The 16469-nt window shown below is 38.2% G+C and overlaps 1 protein-coding gene across 1 annotated transcript in view; it reads right to left on the reverse strand.

Annotated features, from left to right (window-relative positions):
* LOC115212295 (nuclear pore complex protein Nup160) overlaps nt 1-16469 on the reverse strand; it is a 59814-nt gene that overhangs the window by 15703 nt on the left and 27642 nt on the right. Inside the window, exons 18-27 of the mRNA XM_029781140.2 lie at nt 15960-16114; nt 14423-14556; nt 13271-13356; nt 10600-10756; nt 8433-8588; nt 7392-7530; nt 5886-5981; nt 4687-4781; nt 3061-3157; nt 1874-1979 (exon numbers count right to left, since the gene is read on the reverse strand). Of these exons, the coding sequence (XP_029637000.1) occupies nt 1874-1979; nt 3061-3157; nt 4687-4781; nt 5886-5981; nt 7392-7530; nt 8433-8588; nt 10600-10756; nt 13271-13356; nt 14423-14556; nt 15960-16114 (1221 nt within the window). The remainder of the gene's footprint in view (nt 1-1873; nt 1980-3060; nt 3158-4686; nt 4782-5885; nt 5982-7391; nt 7531-8432; nt 8589-10599; nt 10757-13270; nt 13357-14422; nt 14557-15959; nt 16115-16469) is intronic.

A 16469-nucleotide genomic window follows, 5' to 3' on the forward strand; every position in this document is an offset into this window, starting at 1 on the left:
GGTGGCACATAAAAGCACCATCTGTTCGTGTCCGTTGCCAGCTTCGCCTGGCCCCCGTGCCGGTGACACGTAAAAGCACCATACGTTTCGTAGCCGTTTGCCAGCTCTGTCTGGCCCCCGTGTTGGTGGCACGTAAAAGCACCATCCGTTCGTGTCCGTTGCCAGCCTTGCCTGGCCCCCGTGCCGGTGACACGTAAAAGCACCATCCGTTCGTGGCCGTTTGCCAGCTCTGTCTGGCACCTGTGCGGGTGGCACGTAAAAAGCACCCACTACACTCACGGAGTGGTTGGCGTTAGGAAGGGCATCCAGCCGTAGAAACACTGCCAGATCTGACTGGGCCTGATGAAGCCTTCCAGCTCCACAGACCCCAGTAGAACCGTCCAACCCATGCTAGCATGGAAAACGGACGCTAAATGATGATGATGATGATGATGAGGACATCGACCCCAGTGCGTAACTGGTACTTAATTTATCGACCCCGAAAGGATGAAAAGCAAAATTGACCTCAGAACGTAACGGCAGATGAAATACCTATTTCTTTATTACCCACAAGGGGCTAAACACAGAGAAGACAAACAGATTAAGTTGATTACATTGACTCCAGTGTGTAACTGGTACTTAATTTATCAACCCCGAAAAGATAAAAGGCAAAGTTGACCATGGTGGAATTTGAACTCAGAACATAACAGCAGACGAAATACGGCTACGCATTTTGCATAGCATGCTAACGTTTCTGCCACTAAGGACTTGTGATTAGAATACCACAGGAAAAGAATCACAAGATGGATTCTTCATGTTGAGCAAACTGGCAAGAGACCTTGGGGTAAACCATGAAGGAATGGTTGGATAACATCCAGTTTCAGTCGGTCTTGCTTGGGAATTCAGCTGGAAAGTCTAATGACATTGCTTCTGTTAGGACCATAAACCTGAGGGCTCTACCCAATGCTCCAAAACCCTCCCAGGAATAGTAGCAGAGGGGATGGATTGATGGGTGGCTAAAAATTACTAAAAGGAAAAAAAAGAACTAAGATTTTTTTCATGAAGCCTAGTACTAATTCTATCGGTCTCTTTTACTGAACCGCTAAGCTATGGGGACATAAACACATCACCATTGGTTGTCAAGCGATGTCGGAGGGACAAACAGACACGCAAACATACATATATATATATATATACACAACGGGCTTCTTTCAGTTTCCGTCTATCAAATCCACTCACAAGGCTTTGGTCGGCCCAATGCTATAGTAGAAGACACTTACCCAAGGTGCCACACAGTGGGAATGAACCCAGAACCATGTGGTTGGTAAGCAAGCTACTTACCACACAGCTACTTCTGTGCCTATGGTGAATTTTTTTTTACAATTAACTGACAATCATCAACTTGCTTCATTTATAGAATCACTGCATATCAATAACTCATTCAGCACACATTGATTTTTTGTACCCTTTTTTCTTTCGTTTTTGTAAAACAGAAAAAAAACTTTTAAACATACAATCACAATCAATAAGTGAACAGTCAGTTTTGGTTAACGAGACATTTCAGACATAGTCATCCACACACCAAACAGGAAAAATAAAAATAAATTACAAAATAATAATAATAATAATCTTTTCTACTGTAGGCACAAGGCCTGAAATTTTGGGGGAAGGGCTAGTCAATATGATCGACCCCAGTGTACAACTGGGACTTAATTTATCGAACCTGATAGGATGAAAGGCAAAGTCAACCTTGACGGAATTTGAACTCAGAACGGAGCAACAGGCAAAGTACTGCTAAGCATTTCGTCCAGTGTGCTAATGATTTTGCCAGCTCACCGCCTTAAGTAATATTAATAATAATAATAAGAAGAATTATAATAATAATGAAACAAACCAGCTCGGTAACTATTTCTTGAAATATGTATTGAGAACAACAGGTCATAATAATTGTGTGAAGACAAATCAACAGATCGGGCTCGGTTCTTTAGGATAGACACCACCTGCAAGGACAAACGATTGTAAAATATGAAGATCTTCAGAATAGGTAAAAGAAACTATAAAGTGATGGGTTACAATGAAATAGAAAATCAGAAGAGACTAGGGGAAGGGTTCCCATTCCTAAGGTATTTTTTTAATGTTATTATTTTTATTATTCAGGTCTGTTGCCAGCCTCGCCTGGCCCTCGTGCCGGTAGCACATAAAAAGCACCATCCATTCGTGGCCGTTTGCCAGCTCTGTCTGGCACCTGTGCGGGTGGCAGGTAAAAAGCACCCACTACACTCACGGAGTGGTTGGCGTTAGGAAGGGCATCCAGCCGTAGAAACACTGCCAGATTTGACTGGGCCTGATGAAGCCTTCTGACTTCACAGACCCCAGTAGAACCGTCCAACCCATGCTAGCATGGAAAGCGGACGCTGGACGACGACGTCACACCCAACTAATCACTGCTTGTCACAATTCCATCCTGGTAACCAACCACTTGATAGAGATGGGCACCAAAACTGTCCCTCACACAACCAAGAATCAAAACCTTGCTCCCCTATAGTCTTTGATGGTTTCCCCAGCTAAAGGAGAACCTCAGGAGTAGTCATTTTGAAGAGATTGAGAAGACAGAGGGTCCAAAACACCTTCATTTTGGAGGACTTCCATGAGGCCTTCATGAAGCACTAAAACAAGTGTGTTGAAGTCAGAAGGTCCTATTTTGAAAGAAGATTGGAGTTTTGCACTTCTTTGAAATAAATAAGTCTCTCCTGAAAAAGTCTCAAGACTTCTGGAATGCACTTCGTAGCTCTGTATAAATTTGCAGAACCTCTTATGTGTGTGTCTCTCCCAGAAATCCACACTACACAACCCCATGAGGTCGCGTATGTGTATACTTCTTACTCTCCACAAGGCATTGGTCAGCTCAGAATACACACACACAAGATAGTATGCACAAATAAAAAAAATCATTTAGAGTTTGTTAATGTTAAGTCGTTTAAATATTCAGTGAAAATCTGAAATGAGAATTTCTGTTAACATTTAATTATTTCTGTTCACAGATTAAATAACTGAACTAGTACATGCATAGAAACACTTTACCTCTTCCTGGAGATTATTATAGGGAAATCTGACCAAAATATTTAACTGCTTGCGGTCACACAACACATTCAGTAACTGTCGTAGACAATCTTTACAGCTGGAAACAAAAAGATGAAAACAGCAAAGTTATAATATAACAATGTTAATAGTCCAGCAGCAGCAGCAGCCACCACCGCCGCCGCCACTGAGTTCAAAGCAACATTTACAGTTATGAAGTGACAAATACATTGTTTTTATCAAGTGACTAGCAGTATAGCCTGGTGTTGCTCAGGTTTGTTTTCTTTTCGACCCTTTAGAATTGGAATTTTTGAAAAGTAAAAATTTTGCATTATGTAGCTTGTTATTCTCTTTAAGTGAATATTTTTCAGGTTGAAATAACACCGAAAAATGGCGACACAGAAGTAAAAAAATTGTAAAAAATAGGGATTTTCATAGAGAAAAAGCATCTTTTTAATGTAAATAATTTTGGGTCTTAACATGATCCGATTTGAATTTTTTCTTCTACAGAATGAAGAGCAAGCCTTCTTCTATCATACTCTCAATTTTGGTCAACTTGCGCCGTAGGGTCTCGGAGGAGATAGTGTTAGTTGAAGGCTACCAAACCTGCCATACACAGACAACTTCAGCTTTATATATAAAGATTATCAAAGCTCATAACTTAGTATATTCAGAAATGTTGCTCTTTAGATACTTAAGCAGTTTGAGGAAGGGGTTGATACTACAATCCTCACTCGAGAGTCAAACTTGAGTAACATAAGCCAATGAGAGTGCTTAAAAAAAAAGTTACTTGAACTGCTGGAAAGAGCAGCTATATCTCATTCCAGATCATACTATCTTTTAAAAAAGAGAATGAGCACACAGAACAATCCTTGAAATAGGAAAATACAGATGGCCATGGAATACCTTTGATCATGGCTGCTTGATCAAGGATGAGTCAGGGTTATACAACCAAAGCAAGTCGGATTACAAATTTTATGATGTTATTGGTTTAGCAAACTCCATTTTAAATATTGTTTCTTTTATTTATTTTTAAGGATTTTCACTGTAGTTACTCAATAAGACTGTCTCTGCATTTTCTCTTTTAAATAAACACTATCAAAATTTCCTGATTTACTAATTAAGGGCAAATACCAGGTAAAGGATGGCCAAATCAATAAGGTCTCATAAGGCTGGACCTTTACCCAGTTTCTTATTTCTTTACTGCCCACAAGGGGCTACACACAGAGGGGACAAACAAGGACAGACAAACGGATTAAGTCGATTAGGTTACAGAATTAACACAGGTTATAGGATCATAAACCTTCTTCCACGAAAAGATAGCTTAAACTGTGCTTTAAATGGAGGTGTAGTCAAATCCTATTTTATGGACTCAACCATGTTCTAAAATAAGTCAAAAGGTAAGCTGCTATAAATCGGCATGGACTTTCCAGACAACCCAATACTTTGTGCTAATGATTCTGCCTGATCAGCACCTTACAAAATACTATATTATAATAAGCAAATGAATAGACCAGCTATCTAGAAACAATACTTTACACAACAAAATCTGTATTGAAAGAAAATGGGTATGAAACAGATAAATATAATAAGATATATTTGAAATTAAAAAAAAGCATTGCTGAATACCTGGAGGGATCTGGATTGGTAACCATAGCATTATAGGCTTTCTCGTAATGTCCTAATTCTAAATGATATTTAAATACTTTTAGATACAACGTTGCCTGAAAGCAGAATGAAAATTTAAGTGAGGTAAACATGTCTGGATAGAGTGTACATTAAGTTAAAAGATATTTAGAGATACCTATTTCTTTACTACCCACAAGGGGCTAAACATAGAGGGGACGAACAAGGACAGACAAACGGATTAAGTCGATTACATCGACCCCAGTGTGTAACTGGTACTTAATTTATCGACCCCCAAAAGGATGAAAGACAAAGTCGACCTAGGCGGAATTTGAACTCATAATGTAGGAGCAAACGAAATACAGCTAAGCATTTCGACCAGAGTGCTAACGATTCTGCCAGCTCGCTAGTCTGTTTACTAAATCCACTCAAAAGGCACTGGTTAACTGAAGCTATGGTAGAAGACAGCCAAGGAGTCATGCAGTGAGATAAAATTATATGCTAATAGAAAATAAAAACCACACAACCATGCATGTGCCTTTTGATACAAATAATTTTTTTAAAAACAGTCAGTCAAGAAAGCTAAGGTATGAAACCAGGTCCAAGGTACCAAAAAGGTTGGAGACTGCTGTTTGAAAGGATTCACATCCGATCATCCTTGCACTGTTTTATCACTGTCAACTCCACCTTTTCCAAATCAACATTTATATACCTTCCAAAAAAAGACAAAAAACCCTTTCAACTGTTTATTCAATTCTTCTATAATCTCATTCTCTTTATCATCACAACAATACATCTCTCACTCTTTTTGTTTCATATATGTGTGTGTAGGCACAATGGCCCAGTGGTTAGGGCAGCGGACTTGCGGTCGGAGGATTGCGGTTTCAATTCTCAGACAGGGTGTGTGTGTATTGAGTGAAAACACCTAAAAGATCCACGAGGCTCTGGCAGTGGGTAGTAGCGACCCCTGTTGTACTCTTTCGCCACAACTGTTTCTCACTCTCTCTTCCTGTTTCTTGAGTAACGCTGCGGGGAACAGAAACCAGGAAACCGGGCCCATGAGCCTGGCTAGGCTTGAAAAGGGGCAACGTTTATTGTTTTTATATGTGTGTGTATGTGTGTGTCATGAGAGAACAAATAACATTACAAAATGATCAGATGACGTCAAATCTTACAAACAGTAAACACGAGAAACCACTTACTATATTAGGATCAGATTCACTGGCAATGCATATTGCTTCTTCTGCAAGTGAAATTACTATATGTGGATGTTGAAAATGTTCAAACTGGTTAATAACCTGCACAAATGGAATCAAAACAAGAATCTCCAGAGTGAATTTTTTCAAAGAAAATAAAACATCAAATATTTAGAATACAGATTAACCCTTTAGCAATCACATTATTTTGACAAAAGCAATTCTTATTTATCTACATTGTTTTGAATTAATCATGCATTATTTTGTAACTTTGGGAGTTTGTATGAGGTAACAGTTAATTTTTAGAATGATAATGTAGGGTTGGTGAGAGAGGCCAGGTATCTCCATTTTGAGTATAAAACAGGTAGAATATTTTGGCCGGATATGGCCGGTTTGAATGCTAAAGGGTTAAAAATTTTTTTTAAATCTGCCAATTAGTCATTTTTCTTTTGGATGCAGTGAAGAATATTTATGTGTTCATTCGTAGCAGTAACACGATCTCAGATGTGTAAGTCTAACATGGATCTTATTCAGCTTTAATTGTAGAGGGTCAGCAGCTGATATGCGATGAAGTATTTTCTGGCTCTAAAGAAGAATCTAAGTCTTTGAGGAACAGTTTAGGTAATGTTATGTATATTTCTTGGGAAATCTCTGCACAAGAGAAATCACCAGAGATGGTGAGGCTCAGCACTTGGAGTAACTTCAGTATTTATAATGATTTCACCAATTCAAATACCACCACCACATCACAATTGCCTTCCTTTCTGTGCTTGCATGAGTCAGGTGACATTATGAAGTGTTATATATTTCTGTGTTTGGATGCTCTTCCTGTCACCTGTTTCCAAGCAGGGTAACATTAGCTTACCAAACAACAACCATCCCAGACAAGCTTTCATGGAGAACTACAAATACAGGGTACTGTTTTGTATGAATGGTGATCCTTGTTTGAAGACAAGGAGAGCATACACACCCTCCCCTGTGTGTGTGTATGTGTATGCAGACACACACACACACACTCGTAAAAAGTATCCAGCACACTGTTAAATGGTTGGCATTAGGAAGGGTATTCAACAGTAGAAACTATGCCAAAGCAGACATTGGAGTTTGGTACAGCCCTCTGGTTCATCAGTTCACACTGAACTGTCCAACCCATGCCAGCATGGCAAAGGGGACGTTAAATGATGACAGGCTTCTCCAAATTTCTCTCTACCAAATTTCATTCACAAGGTATTTGTTCACTTGAAGCTACAGTAAAAGGCCTAGCCAACAGTGTTCATACAATGGCAATAAACCCAAAATCACATGGCCATATCTGTGCTAAAATATTCATACAAACACAGCATCTCTTTTCAGTTCAAAGATTTGAATTTAGGAGAAATCAAAATCAAACGAGACAGACTTTATGGAATCCTCAAATGGCAAACATCAAAATGCAGTAAGAATTACAAATTCAAGTTTCAAAAAAACATAAAACTACTGAAACCTTTTCAAAAGAATCAAATTTCTTCTTACCTTGAGGTAATAGTTTACTTCCATCATCGGAATATTCATATCGTCATTAATTTGCAACAGTTTGCGTACCAAAAATGGTTCCCCGTTATTTAATCCTTCGGCTGCTTCAACAAATGACTGTGCAGCCTTGTAGGGTTCGCTGTAATTACAATTTATTATTACTATTATTATTATTGTTGTTGCTGTGGTGGTGGTTGTTGTTTTAATTGTTATTATTGTATTGTTGTTGTGGTTGTTTTAATTATTATCATTATTATTGTTATTGTTATTATTATTATTATTGTTGTTGTTGTTGTTGTGGTGGTTGGTTTAATTATTATTATTATTATTATGATGATGATGATGATAATGACAGCGAGCTGGCAGATTCGTTAGCATGCCAGGTGAAATACTTAGCGGTATTTCATCTGCCGCAACGTTCTGAGTTCAAATTCCGCCGAGGTCAACTTTGCCTTTCATCCTTTTGGGGTCGATTAAATAAGTACCAGTTACACACTGGGGTCAATATAATCGACTTAATCCATTGTCCCCTCTGTGTTTAGCCCCGTGTGGGTAGTAAAGAAATAGGTATTTCGTCTGTTGCCACATTCTGAGTTAAAATTTCACCGAGGTCAACTTTGCCTTTCATCCTTTTGGGGTCAATGAAATAAGTACCAGTTACACACTGGAGTCAATATAATTGACTTAATCCCGTCCTCCAAGCTGCCCTTGTGGCAAAAATTTGAAATCATCATCAACATTATTATACGCCTTACTGGCACGTGAAAAACATTCGAGCGAGGTCATTGCCAGTGCCGCTGGACTGGGTCCTGTGCAGGTGGCATGTAAAAAAAACCATTTGAGCGTGGCCATTGCTAGTACCGCCTGACTGGCCTTCATGCTGGTGGCACGTAAAAGCACCCATTACACTCTCAGAGAGGTTGTTAGTGTGTTTACCTTATTTGATTGTAGTAAATTTTTGTATCATCAATGAATTAAATAATGGCTGGTAATTAATTACTAAAAGAAAGAAAAAAAAAAATAGCAATTAAAATTACTAACTTGAAATAAAGGTATGCTTGTCCAAGGAGGAATTTCCTTGAATGTTCATTCTTGGGGCACCACGAAGACAACATACGCACATATTCCTGCAGGTGAAGGTACTGGCAGTGTCCGACAAGGAACTCGGGGAATAAGAAACTAAAACTGTCAGGCCATCTAGTGGAAAAATGTTAAGGATTAAAAACAAATTTATAAAAATGATTCCCACTGGCAAGGCAGCTGACAAAAATACCTTGTGATATTTAGTTACAACCATTTATGTTCTGAGTTCAAATCTTTCCCAGGACTATTTTACTCTCCCTCTTTCCAAGAATAAGTAACAGAAACTGTACTGCAGTGAAAAACTTGAAAAGAATGTTCTGATGCAGAGACCAATAAAAAATACAAACCCAAGCAACATAACAAAGTAGTGCCACAGACATCATTGTAATCAAACAGTAGAAAGGCGGCAAGCTGGCAGAAACGTTAGCACGCCAGGCGAAATGCTTAGCGGTATTTCGTCTGATGGTACATTCTGAGTTCAAATCCCGCCGAGGTCGACTTTTCCATTTATCCTTTTGGGGGTCGATAAATTAAGTACCAGTTATGCACTGGGTCCATGTAATCGACTTAATCCCTTTGTCTGTCCTTGTTTGTCCCCTCTATGTGTTTAGCCCCTTGTGGGCAATAAAGAAATATGTAGAAATACGTTACGGATTAATAAGCTTAATTTTCTCATCTCAAAAAGTATTTTGATATTTGCAAGTTGTAAATGCAAGACAAGTAACCCCTCACCATATCATGGTTCACCTACTACAGTTTATTATTTAAGCTTACATCAATCAATTCCTCTATGGTGTTGTTTTACATTTATAATAAAATAAATATATACAAATTATAAAATTTTTTTAAAATATACAGTACAATACTGTTTCTCCTTCGCAGATTTTCACCTACAGGGATTACTGTACACCATTGATTTTTCTGCAACTGACTGTCAGACATCTCTTAATCTAGATAAATTATGATGGTAACATGAAATTTCTGTGGCCACCAATCTAGCTCACTGCGCAACCACAGGGAGCATTGTGTGTACAGTGTGTTTACACTGCCCTTGGTGGTGGTGATGTCGAAATTCTGAGAGATATTCTGCTTATTTTGCTTAAAGTTACATTATTTACATTCGAAGGATATTTGCCTTCATCTTGTTTGTTGTTAACACAACGTTTCAGCTGATATACTCTCCAGCCTTCTTCAGATGTCTTGGGGAAATTTAGAACCTGGGTTCTCATTCCTAAGGTATTTTTCGATGTTATTATTATTATTATTGTTATCGTTCAGGTCACTGCTTGGAATCGAACTCAGAATCTTGGGGTTAGTAGCCACGCTCTTAACCACTATGCCATATGGCGTAGTGGTTAAGAACGTCCTCCTCATATGGCATAGTGGTTAAGAGCGTGGGCTACTAACCCCAAGATTCTGAGTTCGATTCCAAGCAGTGACCTGAACAATAACAATAACATCGAAAAATACCTTAAGAATGAGAACCCAGGTTCAAAATTTCCCCAAGACACCTGAAGAAGGCTGGAGGGCATATCAGCTGAAACATTGTGTTAACAACTAACAAGATGAGGACAAATATCCATCAAATGTAAATAATGTACACAATTCCTCATCTCTTAAATATAGAACTGTATTGCTTAAAGTTACCCTAAGCTATAGTTACTGCAAGTAAGAGAACTGAGGGCCCTCAATGATAAAGTCAAACACATAAGCACTAATCCATATCAATCCAAGATAAAATAGAACTGTTGAAAAAAATTAGCCTGTATTTGCTAAAACCTTTAGCATTTAAACCAACCATATTTGGCCCAAAGATTATATCTGTTTATGTTCAAACTGGCCAGAATGGGTCTCTTACATCTACCCTACAATGTCATTCTAAAAGTAAAAATCATATCATTGGCATCTTGAACCTATGAGAAAATGCCTGATTAATTCAAAACAATGTGAATAAATAAGCATTGCATTTGACAGAGCGATCTGAATGCTAAAGGGTTAATTTAAGTTTCTAGAGGTCCATGATACTTTAGACCCAAGTGGGGCAGGGGATAATGTGTAGTGAACAATATACAAATTAAACAAAAGGTCAATGACGTAACAAAGACATTTCTTTTGAAAAGGATACAAAAGTTTGGCTAAAATTTTGATGATAGGAATTAAAGAATTTATCCACAGAGTAGGGACCTCCTCGTTCAACATTTTACTATTGATTAACGTCGTCCGCACTTGAAGACCACCGATTCCTCGTAGAAAAAGTTCTGCCAATGTCAGGGAGGGTTGGCCTTTTGAGAGAAATAACAACAATGAAATTAAAAACATACAATAATAATAAATGATATGAGTCAGGGTATTTCATTTACAGAATCAAAAGTTCCCACTGAGATTACCAAATGTTTACCTTAAGTATTACAATCTAACGAGCAAATTGATTTAATTGTTACATATTTTTAGCTTACAATGAGTGCCATCATGTAATTTGCTCCCAATGAACAGAGTCTGCAATTCAGATGTAATTTCAAATCAATCTATTGGGTTGTCTGGAAAGATCGTGCTGATTTTTAAAGAAAAGAAAAAGGTCAATAAATACTTGCCATTACATTTTTAATCAACCAAATATGAACCATTTTGTTGCACAATGTGTCTCCATCTTTCCTTAACTTGAAAATACCCTCTTCCCAGAATTGAGGTGGTTTCATGGCAAAGAATTCATCAAGGTATCTTTTTATGTCATCCAAGGAATTGAAATTTTTACCATTAAGACTATTCTGCAGAGACCTAAATAAGTGGAAATCCAAAGGAGCAATATCTGGTGAATATGGAGGGTGGGGTAACACATCCCAGCCGAGCTGCAGCAACTTTTGTCTGGTTCCCAAAGCATCAAGTGCCGAAAATGAACTTTCTTATCTTCCATTTTAAAGGGTTACAGAATTAACACAGGTTATAGGAACATAAACCTTCTTCCACAAAAAGATAGCTTAAACTGTGCACTAAATGGAGGTGTGGTCAAATCCTATTTTATGGACTCAACCATGTTCTAAAATAAGTCAAAAGGTAAGCTACTATAAATCGGCACAAGCTTTCTGGACAACCCAATATTTTTTATTAGCTTTTCTAATGGCCATGGCAAAAGCAGGAATGTTGCAACTCCAATTTCACCACCACTGAAAGCCAATAAACTTTGACCATCTACGATAAAGTAAATGAACATTTGCTGTACTGGAAAATAACATATTTTGAAGAATTCTTCATTTTTTTTTATTACTCAGCTACAGTTTGCTACTTGTCACGAAAGAATTCTGCATTTAACTATTTAACCCTTTTGCATTCAAATCAGCCATAACCAGCCAAAATATTAAATCTGTTTATGTTCAAACTGGTCAGATCTGGCATCTTACACTTACCCTACAATGTCATTCTAAAAATATATAAAAATAGCATTGAAATCTCGAAACTATGAGACAATGCATGATTAATTCAAAATAATGTAAATAAATAAGTGTTACAATTGACAAAAAAAATAACCTGAATGCTGGTTGATGCCAGTGCTAGCTGACTGGGGTCAATGCCAGTGCTGGCTGACCGGTCCCTGTGATGGTGGCACGTAAAAAGCACCATTCAAGTGTGGTCGATGCCAGTACTGCCAGACTGGCCCTCGTGCAGGTGGCACATAAAAATGCATCCACTACACTCTTGGAGTGGTTGGTGTTAGGTAGGACATCAAGCTGTAGAAACCTTGCCAGATCAGATTGGAGCCTGGTGCAGCCTTCTCGCTTGCCAGCCCTCAGTCAAACCATCCAACCCATGCCAGCATAGAAAGCGGATGTTAAACGTTGATGATGATAACTGAAGGCAATTTTATTTACTTCCTCCATAAACTACAGTTCCCATTGGTCAGACTCATTCAGAACATATATAATATCTGAACACCATCTTGGCATCTTGGAACACAAATCAGATCATGTGTGTTTTAAATAAACATTATCCAAGGTGGCTTTCAAAAACCAAAATAAGATAAATTGACCCTTAATCTTAAGAAAAGCTTATTCTGTCAATGATTTCAGTCTTTGGTTACATATACAAACATTTGAGTAATTTATAAGAAGAATTTAAAACAAAAACGTTATAGCAGCCCCAGCCCACCCAAGTACCTAGGATCGTAGGGCGACCTGCTATGCTTGAGGAGACCTATCGAGTTAAGTACATCAACATCAAATAAAAATCAAATGGAAATTGTAGTTGGGATATTCGTGCCGGTGGCACATAAAAAGCACCATCTGAACGTGGCCGACGCCAGCGCCACCTTGACTGGCTTCCATGCTGGTGGCACGTAAAAAGCACCAACCAATCATGGCCGTTGCCAGCCTCCCCTGGCACGTAAAAAGCACCCACTACACTCACGGAGTGGTTGGCATTAGGAAGGGCATCCAGCTGTAGAAACACTGCCAGATCAGACTGGAGCCTGGTGCAGCCTCCTGGCTTCCCAGACCCAGGTCCAAACCATGCTAGCATGGAAAATGGACGTTAAAAGATGATGATGACATTCAGCAGGTATAACTGAGCTCTTAAACAGAGCATTTTTCTTATTTCACCTCTCACTATACCCAACAAAACAAATTCAATCTTCAGATGTCTTCTTACATTTTCATATGTCCACACTTACCTCAAATTGTTGTAGTTGGCTATTAGATTTATACAAAGGGGTTTCCAATTTCAAAGCATAAAAAGGACCACATAAGAACATTAAAAAGGAAAGGAACACACTTCAATAATTGAACATCAAGAATGCTGGCACTGACCTGAGCCTATATGTGGTGTGTATACCGGTGTTTGTGCTGTGGCTTCTGAAATGTCAAGTGCTGCCAGTTGTGTTAGGTTGAATTCTCTAGAAAACAAAATTTCAAATCAGTTGCATATTTTAAATTATCACCCACCAAAATATAAGATATTTGAAACAAAACAAGTTCTACATTTCAAACACAGCCATTATGGACTACATTCTCCTCCATCTTCCTTTTAAATTTTCTGTACAAGGCCTTCCACTACACATAATATTCTTTGACTGTACCAGAGACTTGAATTATTTTCTCACAGTATTTTATTAAAAATTTCATATTGTATGTACACACACACACAAACACATACACAGATACATACTGACACCCAGTAAGAACAAAATAGTTCTTACTAAAGCAGCATGCAGTACATTTGTGTGTGCAAAGCTTGGTCAAGCTAGAATTAAATAATGTCAAAGAAGCAGCTCTGAATAAAATAATTCATGTAGAGTCGTATTTAACAAGTTTGATAAAACCATCTGTTGTGGAAATAGTCTAGAGAGAAGGAACAAAATTATTTTTACAGCATCTTAATCTATATTCATTTCTGCAAATTTCAGAGAAATTTTGCAAAGAAGAGAATGTGTTAAAAAGAAACTTGCTTCAGGTACAAGAGGGTAGAAAGCTTCTGCTGTAAAATGAATTTCCTGTTACAGCCTTCAAACAATTAAACTAATAAAAAAATGAGTGGCTGTGTGGTAAGTAGCTTGCTTACGAACCACATGGTCCCCGGGTTCAGTCCCACTATGTGGCACCTTGGGCAAGTGTCTTCTACTATGGCCTCAGGCCGACCAAAGCCTTATGAGTGGATTTGGTAGACGGAAACTGAAAGAAGCACATCGTCCATATGTATATATATGCATATGCATGTGTGTGTATATGTTTGTGTGTCTGTGTTTGTCTCCCCAACATCGCTTGACAACCGATGGTGGTGTGTTTACGTCTCCATAACTTCGCGGTTCGGCAAAAGGGACCAATAGAATAAGTACTAGGCTTACAAAGAATAAGTCATGGGGTCGATTTGCTCGACTAAAGGCGGTGCTCCAGCATGGCCACAGTCAAATGACTGAAACAAGTAAAAGAGTAAAAAGAGAGTAAAAGAGTATATATACATACACTGTATTTGCTGGGCTTGGCAATGCAACGGTAGACATCACCCACTTCAGAACAAGGTAACACCGGAAATTGAGGATCACTTGAGGCATTAAATTGATCTGTAGAGACCAACATTGTCCACTTCCACAATGAGCCTGGAATTAGAGTTCATTAGAATTGGTCAGAGAAGTAATGGTCTTAAGTTTATACATGGAAACTTCTTATGATGACTTTTATGCTGTATACAACATGCAAGAGATCATTTGTGAGTATAATGTGCTTGGTAAAAGAAGTTTAGGGCAAATTTTGGTATTCAAGTACTCAGCTGCTTTAGATAAGTTATTGATTTCTTAAAGCATAATCGTATATCACATATAAAATAGTTTTAAAAAAAAATTAATATCATTTCTTCACTGCCCACAAGGGGCTACACACAGAGGGGACAAACAAGGACAGACAAATGGATTAAGTCGATTATATCGATCCCCAGTGCGTAACTGGTACTTATTTAATTGACCCTGAAAGGATGAAAGGCAAAGTTGACCTCGGTGGAATTTGAACTCAGAACGTAGCGACAGACGAAATACCACCAAACATTTCGCACAGCGTGCTTATGCCAGCTCGCCGCTTTAACAAAATTAATATTATTAATTATTACAGAGATGGTAATTGGTATCTGATTCAGTTACCGTAGTGAATGCAAGGCAAATTTTTAAATACCATATTTTCTGGCATACAAGCTGATATAGTATATAGTGTAAACATGCAGTGTAAACATTGAAACATCATCACCATCTTTCCGAATCCTGTAGTATTTCACATGGAATTTTTGGTCTTCTAAAGTCACCTAGGAGTATAAGTCAGCCTTCCCCTTTTGGCTTTCTTTTTACTTGTTTCAGTCATTTGACTGCGGCTATGCTGGAGCACCGCCTTTAGTCGAGCAAATCGACCCCAGGATTTATTCTTTGTTAGCCTAGTACTTATTCTATCAGTTTCTTTTGCCGAACCTCTAAGTTACGGCGACATAAACACACCAGCATCGGTTGTCAAGCGATGTTGGGGGGGGGGGCACAAACACACACACACATATATATCATCATCATCATCATCAAAAGCGGACGTTAAACGATGATGATGATTATATATATATATGTGTGTGTGTGTGTGTGTGTGTTTGTCCCCCCAACATCACTTGACAACCAATAGAATAAGTACTAGGCTTACAAAGAATAAGTCCTGGGGTCAATTTGCTCAACTAAAGGTGGTGCTCCAGCATGGCCGCAGTCAAATGACTGAAACAAATAAAAGAATGCCAACCACTTTACAGAGTGTGCTTTTCATGTGGCACCGGTAGAGGGCTCTTGCAGATCAATCCTCTTCACCAGGGATAGTGGCCTTAACATTTCTGTTGAGGAGTACAGGTCAAAACTCCAAAAAATAATTATTTCGCGTTCTCTCGAAGTTTATACTTATGACATCAAAACAGAAAATGTTTAAAAGAATGACAGATAAATGAATGGTTCTAGAATGAACAAAATCGATAAAGTTTTTTTTTTACCTGGTCGCCACATTTCATTGCAATCAAGAGCAGCAAAAGGAGGTCACGAGTGGCATTTAGACGAGTGCAAACAAAATGTTCCATATGTGCAATAATGACAGATGTTGCACAGTTACTTGCAAAAAGCTGACCCCAATCAATCTGTGACAAGAGACCTGCAAAGAAGGAAAACAGCAGAGTAATTACATTTTTTAAAAATTCCTTTACTTATCTTTGAAATAGAATATTTAACACATGTTTACTCAAACTTAGAACTGGGGCTGGATAGATTTTCAAATTTGGACATTAATTCTCTGATCCAACCTGTTTGGTCAATCTTTTACAGCCACTGGACAAATGTTGAGATATGCCTTATTTTCCCTATTATTAATAGTTTTTTTTACAACTCTGAACTTGATGTACCTGTTATGTATGTGTGGCCCACCATAGATACTTCTATTTAATTCTATTGCACCTATATGACTCTGGCTAATTCTTCTTCTCCAAAGCTACAACACAACAAAGTCCCAT

The sequence above is a fragment of the Octopus sinensis genome, linkage group LG5 (assembly GCF_006345805.1).
Source record: "Octopus sinensis linkage group LG5, ASM634580v1, whole genome shotgun sequence".
Taxonomy (NCBI): Eukaryota; Metazoa; Mollusca; class Cephalopoda; order Octopoda; family Octopodidae; genus Octopus; species Octopus sinensis.